At 38.6% G+C, this 10539-nt stretch overlaps 1 protein-coding gene across 1 annotated transcript; it reads right to left on the bottom strand.

The window, feature by feature from the left end:
- Positions 1-5372: 5372 nt before the first annotated feature.
- LOC146643367 (XK-related protein 8-like) lies at positions 5373-9561 on the bottom strand. Its single transcript, XM_085396171.1, has 3 exons — positions 9243-9561; positions 8773-8963; positions 5373-6913 (listed from the first exon to the last, which is right to left on the bottom strand). Exons 1-3 carry the CDS (start codon positions 9548-9550, stop codon positions 6225-6227), a joined length of 1188 nt encoding a protein of 395 aa, XP_085252297.1. The 5' UTR covers positions 9551-9561; the 3' UTR covers positions 5373-6224.
- Between the last annotated feature and the right edge of the window lie 978 nt (positions 9562-10539).

The following is a 10539-nucleotide window of genomic DNA, read 5'->3' as shown; positions in this document are numbered from 1 at the left end:
AACTCCTTGTCATGTTCAAGAAACCAGTTTGAGATGATCTGATCTTTGTGACATAGCATGTGATCCTGCTGGAAGCAGCCATCAGAAAACTGTGTGGTCATAATGGGATGGCTACGGTCAGTAACAAACACTCAGGCAGGCTGTGGCATTTAAACAATGTTCAGTTGGCCCAAAGTTTGTCGAGAAAATGCCCCCCACACCATTACTACTACCACTACTGGCCTGAACTGGTGGTTGTAGATAAAATGGACCGATACTTTCAGGTTGTTTTCTGACCCTACCAACCAAATGTCACGGCACAAATTGAGATTTGTCAGACCAATCAATAATTTTCTTCTACTCACCAGCTGTAGTAAACCTGTATTATGCACTCAGAGATGCTCTTCTGCACACACTGTTCGGAACAAGTTGTTATATGAGATACTGATGCCTTCCTATCAGCTCCCTTACTCAATTGGCATTTTGTGTCTGGTAACCACTCTGTGTAAACACTAGAGATGGCTCTGTTGGAAAATCCCAGGAAATCCTGAAGCTTGGTTTGAACTTAGGCAGATTTCCTAGACCATTATTTGTAGTTAGCAGTGCACACATATAGCTCTCCAACATCAAAATTCTTCTTACACATCTGATTTAACCTCTTAAGCTGATCTTATATTATATCACATAAAATATTGGCATATTTGTAAAAATTCTGCTATTAAATAATAAAATAGTTTATGCTTCATCTCATTTGTATTGCTTGATTTGTTTCATTGTGTAAACCATTGAATGCAGAATAGTCCATCTAATTGTCAAAATCTGCTAACCTTATATTTCATAAATTGCACTGATATGGAGCAGCAACAAATTCATCAACAACTGATAAAAAACAGATGAAACAAACTTGACAGCTGTCTGCTAAACTAAGTCAACTGGCTGTTTGTGTGATCAGATTTGTAAATTTGCAAATAAGTTTCACTTACCTTCTTTTCATGTGTAACTTTGCTACACTTCTGTCATGGTGGATCAGCAAATGTGTGAGGAGAGTTGTTTGTAAATAAGTTCAGTCAGTGCATTAGGCCTGAGCTCAGGCTCACAAACTCAGGCATTCTCTCAGGCTGTACCTGTACCATAAATTACAGAGTACTTACCACTAGATGGCGTAGTACTCAGCAATTTAAGTGTGAAATTGGTAGCAGTGGTTGTGCTGATACAAGGCCGGCTCAGTTTTTACAGACTACAATGGATTATAATGTGCTTGCTGTAAGTTTGTGCTAATGGGGTTTTTAGTGGCTGTCACAAGTAAATCATATTGGAGCTGCATTAACTGAAACAGTTAACTAAAAAACTCACTCTGTAAGTGTCTCACAGGATCTGATATAGAAGCCAGAGAGATGTTCTTGAAACTCACTGTTTAACCTTAACACAATGTGTTCAAAATCACTTTGAGCACAAATGGCAGGCTGTAAAATATTGAAATATGGTTGCAGTAAAAATGTCAAAGTACTTGCTTTGTTACATCACATTGTGAAATGTGAATAAGCAGTTTAACTGTGTACAAATCCCAGGAGCAGCCTGCACAGCACAGGCTGGACCCTTTAATATGCTTCAGGCAGGTCACTGGAATGTCGGTGATTCCTCTGTGACCTTCTCATCTTGACCCTTTGAAACTTCTGCCCTGATCCCAAACATCCACAAACTAAAACCTGTGCACATTTTGCTTCTTTTACAGGAACGCAGTACTGACACATTAATAAATAATGTAAACACACTGACCACAAAAAGGGGGGAAATTAAGTGAAGTAAGAGAATTAAAAGGGGGAAAAAAAAAAATACAGGAGACCAGCATATGGATGATATTGTATGAGCTGATTATGTTTATTTAATTAGTTGTAAGGATTTTCATCCATCACTGAGCAGATGAGCATCCTCTCCCTGGATAAGCTGAAGGAATCCAGGCAGAAGCCGGAAGAAATCCTCATTGATCAGCTGTGTAACTGCTGCTGGGTGGCATGTCCATTCTGTGCAGCTGTTTGTACCAAGTACAGTTTGTAAAGGGAGGGCGGCATAGACACACAGTGGGGCTCAGCATCATTTTCTGCACAACAAATGTTGCAAGTGATTGCACGTTTTGCCCTAAGTATGATTCAGAGGAAGCCATTGCCTATAAATGGTACAAAATTGCTGGTCCACCGTATGATACCTGGAGAATCACTCCTGATGGGACTAAATTGGCATATTGGAAATGGTTTGTTTGTCAATTTAAAACGCAACTGGAAAATCACTATGGGAAAAAGTTCCAGGGCAGAGGAGCTATTCCAGATCAATGGAAATATATATCTAAAGAAGAAGCCATTAAAAGTCTGGATGAAATGTATTTGTTACGGGCCCCAGGAATGGCGCCACAATAACAAAGAAGAAATCCCTGCAAATACAGGTAAAGTTCAGGAGCAATGAAGACAGTGCACTCGGTTTGCCTCTCAGATTGCATCTCTTATTCAAGTTTCAATAAACATGAACAGCATTAACAATATCCACGTGTGCATGACTTTTTCAGTCCCAGTGTCCATATCTGTCCATTTTCCAAAGTCACAAGTAGAAAAATAAATGAATTCACACTCTACACGTTCCACTATTTTACATGTGCTTCATGTGATCGCTCAGTCAAAGCAAAACAAAAGTACACACCTGCTCTTGCTTAAGCAATTGAAAGCCACTGTAATCTACAATGAATTTACTGCAATATACAACTGTATTTAAAGCAAACCACACTCTTATCTGGTTGACATTAAAGTGGACAACTGTACCGGTTCTGAATACTGAAATTGAGCAAAAATAAACACACATTTACAGCACACTGAAGATGAAACTCACTTTTGCATAGCATGGGCAACCTCTTTCTATTTCACATGTCATTAACACTCACATATTAAACAGCTTTATACTTTTCCAAACCTCAATGACACTTTAACAATAAAACATCTTTGTATCATAAACTTTATATAGAATAGTAAAGTGTGCGGGAGTACCAACCTTCATAATGAAAAGAAAATAAATCTATATGAATGACCTTCCTACAAGACAATGCTCTGGGCACTACGACCCACAATACCAAACATTACCGCGACGTTTCCGCTAGCGGCCTGCGCAGCCTGACCCCGCTGTCTCATACTGATGCGGGTCACACGTGCGGCTGTGCCCATAAGTGTTACAGGTACTGTCTTACTTCTTTACAACTTAGCATGAAGATAAAACATTGTTATGCAACAAACAGTGGTAGTATTTTTTACCAGGTACTAACCTGCAAATACAGGTAAAGTTCAGGAGCAATGAAGACAGTGCACTCGGTTTGCCTCTCAGATTGCATCTGAATAGTGGACGGAAGTCCATCCCCCTAAAGCAACTGGGTTGCACCTGCCTTGAAATAATAGTTCCACCTGAGGTGTTGCTCCATTTTTTTTGTACCTTCTGTACAGTTCATGTGACAAAATAATACACTGGTTAAATTGGTCATGTTACCAAAGTCATTTTGAATATTAATAGCCACAGAAAATAACTGATAAACAAATTAAATAAATTAAATTAAATGATTAACACCAAAGTGGCCATGCATTTTGGGTGTGCCACATATTAATGAGCCAAAGAAACTGCAAATCTGCTGAAAATTAAACTTGCTTTCACCCAATAACTCGTGAATCCAGCTGTGACGGTCTGATTTTGTCTGTTTGACAAAAAGGAAATTCTATAAATTATTAACATGAAGAAGATGTTATGAGTGACTGTAAGTTAATTCACCAAAAATAAAAGTGACATTCTCAATGTTTCGTCCATCTAGGCTTTCAGAGTGTTTTCCAGATAAATACATTTTTAACCTAATTTTGTTCATTGGGATATCATTTACCTGTTTATAACAAAGATTTTTTTGTTCATCAAATAGTCAAAAAATGTAAGGAAACCAAATCATAAAACTGCTGTCAAACAAGTGTTAACACTCTTTGATCATTAGTTTCAAACATTGCATCTGAAACCACAACAAAAACATTGTCTTTTGTAATTTAGTTGTGAAATTTTCAATTTGATTTTAGATTCGATGTTTAAGTTAAAGTTTATTCTCACAGATATATGATTTGAGATCTGTTTGACTGTCTTATGCTAATTTCATCTAAACCTGTTATATCCACACTGAATTTTGTTTAAGTCGACTTTTATTTCATCTCAGCTCTTTTTTTGTTTGCATTTGCAAATGTTTAGCGTGTTTAGTCAAGTGAAAAAAGACAACTGTCAACAGTTTGAACACCTTTTTGTTTTCTATGTCTTAAATAATAAAATAGTTTATGCTTCATCTCATATGTATTGCTTATTTTTTTCATTGTGTACAACATTGAATGCAGAATAGTCCATCTAATTGTCAAAATCTGCTAACCTTATATTTCATAAATTGCACTGATATTGAGCAGCCACAGTTGAAACAAACCTGACAGCTCTCTGCTAAACTAAGTCAACTGGCTGTTTGTGTGATAAGATTTGTAAATTTGGAAAATAAGTTTCAGTTACTTTGTTTTCATGTGTAACTTTTGCTACACTTCTGTCATGGTGGATCAGCAAATGTGTGAGGAGAGTTGTTTGTAAATAAGTTCAGTCAGTGCATTAGGCCTGAGCTCAGGCTCACAAACTCAGGCATTCTCTCAGGCTGTACCTGTACCATAAATTACAGAGTACTTACCACTAGATGGCGTAGTACTCAGCAATTTAAGTGTGAAATTGGTAGCAGTGGTTGTGCTGATACAAGGCCGGCTCAGTTTTTACAGACTACAATGGATTATAATGTGCTTGCTGTAAGTTTGTGCTAATGGGGTTTTTAGTGGCTGTCACAAGTAATTCATATTGGAGCCGCATTAACTGAAACAGTTAACTAAAAAACTCACTCTGTAAGTGTCTCACAGGATCAGAGAGATGTTCTTGAAACTCACTGTTTAACCTTAACACAATGTATTCAAAATCACTTTGAGCTTGCACAGCTCGGGCTCATCATACAGCTGCAACAGCACAAATGGCAGGCTGGCAAATATTGAAATATGGTTGCAGTAAAAATGTCAGAGCACTTGCTTTGTTACATCACATTGTGAAATGTGAATAAGCAGTTAAACTGTGTACAAATCCCAGGAGCAGCCTGCACAGCACAGGCTGGACCCTTTAATATGCTTCAGGCAGCTCACTGGAAGGTCGGTGATTCCTCTGTGACCTTCTCATCTTGACCCTCTGAAACTTCTGCCCTGATCCCAAACATCCACAAACTAAAACCTGTGCACATTTTGCTTCTTTTACAGGAACGCAGTACTGACACATTAATATATAATGTAAACACAAAAAGGAGGAAAATTAAGGGAAATGAGAGAATTAAAAGGGAAAACAAACACATGAGACCAGCATATGGATGATATAGTATGAGCTGATCATGTTTACTCAATTAGTTGTTTCCTTTTTCCACACTAAGCAGCAGAAAGATCTGAGATTTTCTTTGTATATTTATGCATTTGCACACTCCTCCAAAGACACATGCATGTGTGCACATTCACACACGGACAACTTCAACCCTCAAATACAGTATAAGGTTACATAGTTAATATGTGTTAAATTACATGTTAACACCTGCAATCAAAATGGTTTTATTAATCTTTCTATGTTTCTATTTTTTTTTTCCGCTTTCTGTATTTTTGCTACTTCGTTGTCGATACCTCGTTAATACCTTTATACCTATTTCACACCTCCTACATCACCACTATTGCGTAAGAAAAAGATGCTCACAAAATGGTATAGAAATGGGAATTTAAAAAGCACACACACAAATGTTGAAAGGCCATTCAACGTTCTAGCTTTAAAATGACCATTTAAAATTTTTTGTAAACATGATTTTTGTACTGGTTTAATACTTTCATATATTTTAGGGAGGCAGACCCATTCATTAGCATTAGCAAACTCATCTCTTTGTCAACCCATCACTATTTCATACAAGCATGTAACAAGTGAGGCATTTTAAATGCTTCACTAGAGGAAAGCACAAGTTAATACAGAGAAAAGTGTTTTCTGTAAATTTATCCCCAGATAAACCTGAGTAACATAATAAGATAATGTATCTGTGGTTAATCAAGCAGCAGGTCAGAGTCCTCAGTCCCACACAGCCGTGTGACCTACATGACTCAGTCTCTTTCTAATCTCCACGTCTTGTGGATGTCAAATGATGCAGGTCAGCAGAAGAAGTTCTCGGCCAGCTTCCTCATTCTTTTATTGTCAGTGGCCTTAAGGGGACGTGTAGGAACTGAATGAGATTGCTCTTCATCTTCAGGTTGCTCCTCTGTGATGGTGGCCCGTTTCAGCTTATCTTTATCAAGGTTTGGATGGAAGAACGTATAATAAATAACTTTAAATAACAGACCAAGGATGTAAACTGCAACAACACAGGCAGCCGTGGTTAAAGGGTGTGTCACAAAATCAGGAGGATGTGTGCTCATCTTCCAGCACCACAAACCACAGAGGATGCAAATATCAATAAGGATATACACGTGATAGAGCACGGACCTGATCCTCATCCCCTTGGCCACACTAAACCAGTTAAAATACCAAATGAGGCCAACAGTGGTTCTGTAAAGCCATTCTCCACGAGGGTCATCCATGAAGCTGGTCTTGGATCGCCAAGCGAAGAAGAATAAAACCAGCCAAGAGCAGATGAAGTGGGCGAAGATGAAGCAGGGCAGCACAGAGGCGAAAAGAGCGAGAGCAGCGATGCGAGAAGAGATGAGAACCAGGTTCCAGATGAAGTAGAAAACTAATGAGATCATGTGGTGTTTTTCCTTCTCTGGCAGGAAGGTGCGCATTGAGTGATCGTAGGTGGTCAAAAAGGAGGCGATGGACAAAGTCGAGCCGATGGCCTTCAACACTGAGGAGAGAGTGAGGGTCAGAGTTAGAACAAACGTTGATTCTTTGTTAGAAGATCCAAGTAATTTACGAGTTCAAAAAGCAACCCCAAATATTTTCAAACATTTTTTGTCATTCAGTATTTTATTATTTCGACTGTATGATGTTTGTTTTCACAGAAACAGCGATCATTTGGCATTTAACATTTTCACATCAACCAATTATAATAGGTTAGTATAATTATTTCTCTTCTATTCACATCTCTGTGTGAGCTCCAGCAAAGATGCTTTTAACTGTCTGCTGCAATTTCACTTTCCAAAATTTGATGACCAGATTTCACACAAAAATTGAAGCAATTTTGAATTTGATGGCAGCAACACGTCTCATGGAGGCAAAAGAAGGCTGGACAAGTAAGTGAACAATTTCAGAAAAATGTTCCTCAGTGTTCCTCATCATCTACACTGGAAAAAAGGGATTGGCCAGCTCTTGGATTTACATAAGCAGCTTGCATGTATTTAACACAAGTGACTCATGCTTTAAAGTTAAGTGTAACTATATAGTGTAGAAACTACATGATTAAATTGTTCATATCATGTTCGAGTGAAGTAAGTCAATGATATAGCAATGGTAAATCCTGCAACTCTGCACAGGATTTCAGTTCACGCTTTGGATCGTGGTTTGAGGAAGGCATCCATCTCAGTCAAGTCGATCAGCCGCCTCTACTTTTTTTTGGTATACCGAAAAAAGTAAATTGGGTGGTTGTTACATTAAAAAAGTCTAACTTGTAATTTGAAGAAAATAATTTCATGTTTCTATGGTGAAAGTAATTAAATCATGAAGGATCTGTATGAAATTCAGCAACTTAATTTGTTCCTGGTGAGATGACCTGTTACAATCTAGTAAGAGTGGTTAGTTTCTGGACTCATGAAATTAACAAGATCACATGAGTTTTCAAAAACTGCAGAAAAACCACTGGAGTTATAAGAGGCAGAGACAGCTACACACACACACCACGTGTATGCCATCGCTTTGTGGTTCAAATCCACAATCCACTGGGTGTTCTGGTTTCCTCCCCTAACAGTAGCACAATTAGAGTTAGGTTAATTGGTGATTCCAAATTGCTCCTGAATGTGAGTGTAAATGGTTGTTTGTCTCTATGTGATAGACTGGTGAGCTGTCCAGGGTGTACCCTGCCTCCACATCTGGAAAGACACCATCAATGCTGAAAGTTTCTAGAACAACACCTGCTCCCATACAGACCTTTATGTAGCGAAAGCCTTAGAAACAAACTAAACAACACAGCAAGACAAGGCTGAACTGCATACTGCGTGTATTATAAAGGCTTCACGATAGAGTCTGGGTGACCTGGTCTGCCTTCAGTCACAATCTCTCACCAACTGAAAACATTTGCAGCATCATGAAACAAAAAATACGACTCAGAACTGTTGATCAGCTAGAATCTTACATCAGGCAAGAATGGGACAGTGTTCCTCTCCCAAATGTCCAGCAGCTCATCGCCTCAGTTCCCAGACATTTACAGTCTGTTGTTAAAAGAAGAGGGCAAACTACATAGTGGGAAATTTGACCCTGCTCCTATTTTTTGACACATGCTGCTGCCATCAAACTCAAAATGAGCTTGATGATAGACTGATATATTTTCTATGTTCTGTTGTAAATAAAATAAGTGTTTATTAATTTTGCAGATCATTGGAATTTGTTTTTATTTACAATTTATACAGCGTCCCAACTCTTTTGGAATTCAAGTTATAAATAGATGAGAAAACTTTGAATGTGGTTTTATTCGTAATTCTACTTTCTAATGAAAAGCTACACCTGAGTGATCCAAGTATACGTGATCAAAAGCTGAGTAACAAACTGTACCTGTAACAGGATCCAGCCGACATTTGTCCAGAATGATGGTGAGCATGAGAGCAAGCTGCGGGGCGCTCTCTGAAAACGTCTCTATGAAGCGCAAAATTCGGAGATCCTGTCTCAGAAACTTGGCCACACTCTCAGCGTCAGCGCGCTTTCTGTATAAGCTTTGCACAGACTTCTCCATGACTCCTGCATACCTGAGAACCAGAAGAACCAGTTACAACAAATCCTCCCGCCAGACACGCTGAACTGAAAAGATCTCGAAGCAGAAAAGGAGCAACAAACGTCCGAACAAAACAGGCTTTACTAAGATGATTTAATGTTACTACAGGTGTGTACTTCTGTAGTGCAGCTGCCAAACAAACAAGTTCATGTAAATTTATTTCCTATAAATCAAATATTTCAAGGAACAGGTGAGGAAATGTAAAGATGGTGCCTGGGGCTCTATGAACGCACAAATATCATCATGAAACAACCTGAAGAAGATCCCCAGCTGGAAAACATGCAGCAGCTTGAGCTGGCACTGGCTCGGCTTCTTCTCAATCTTTGTCTTCATCTTAAAATCATCGTAGCGGTACCACAGCCAGCTGTACACCTGAACCAACATGGACGAGCCCAAGAGAAACAGCAGCAGGAGGCTGAAGTACACGTAGGCCTTCTGCTTGTAGAGGGACACAGCAGCCCATATATCCAGCCCTATATCAAGCAGGAAAGACAACAAGTTCACACAAGTGAAGAGAAAGTCCCGAGTGCAGCATTTAAACTCATCCTCTGAGCCCGGCATGCTGCCTCGATGGCCTGCTTCTAAAGCAACTATATGTTAAGGTTTAAGACAGCTCATAAACTGAAACTGAAAGGGCCAGTGTTTAAAAAACACCTCCTAGAAACTGATCCACCTATCTTAAAGACATATTGTACCATTTTACACACATGCATACATATAATCAACTGTAGTATGTCCACCGAGACATGAATACAACTTAAAACAACCTAAAACTGTAAAAACAAAAATAAAAGAAGAAGAAAAAATCAACATCAACACATTAAGATTGACGAGAGAAAAATGAAAAATAAGCAACGATCTGGACTTTTGATATCAGCAGAGATTGTTACGAATGCATTATTACCATTTATATTTCAGATCTTCTCATACCGGTGTTAAGTTAATGAAGTTATTTCTCACTCCCAACACGTGTCCTTCAGGCTTATGCCCCATAAACAGAATACAACACAAATTCTTTGTGCTATTGGAAAAAAATCTTTTCAAATAATCAAGTAGTAGATGTTGTATACTTTCAAATTTTCAACACAATTAATGCATCAAATCACTGTCACTGATTCCCGATCCAAATATCTGATAAACATCAAAAAAAAAGTTTATCTGAACACTTTCTATCAACTATTACTGATGTGCAAGTGTTTTAACTTTAAATTGTCTGATATCAGATCAGGTCAAGTCTGAATTGAAACTAAAGTAAACAAAGATTTTACTTTAGTGTCAGCTCTGATAACAAAGTAAACAAACATGGAGTGGGTGAGTGAGATAAACACTAGAGATGGACCGATCCGATATTACGTATCGGTATCGGTCCGATACTGACCTAAATTACTGAATCGGATATCGGAGAAAAATAAAAAATGTAATCCGATCCATTAAATATCACGAAAGCACCTCACAAAACTTGCAACATGCCGTAACTCACCTCAGAACGTTAGCACGTCGGAGCAGTATGCATCACGTGATAGAGCGGCTGTGGCATGCGGGACCTGTCG

The sequence above is a fragment of the Rhamphochromis longiceps genome, linkage group LG22, assembly GCF_057381845.1.
Source record: "Rhamphochromis longiceps isolate RC_006_pf linkage group LG22, R_longiceps_female_GT1.1, whole genome shotgun sequence".
NCBI classification, from domain to species: Eukaryota; Metazoa; Chordata; class Actinopteri; order Cichliformes; family Cichlidae; genus Rhamphochromis; species Rhamphochromis longiceps.
The sequence above is the reverse complement of the archived record's forward strand: the minus strand, read 5'-3'. Positions and strand labels throughout refer to the sequence as shown.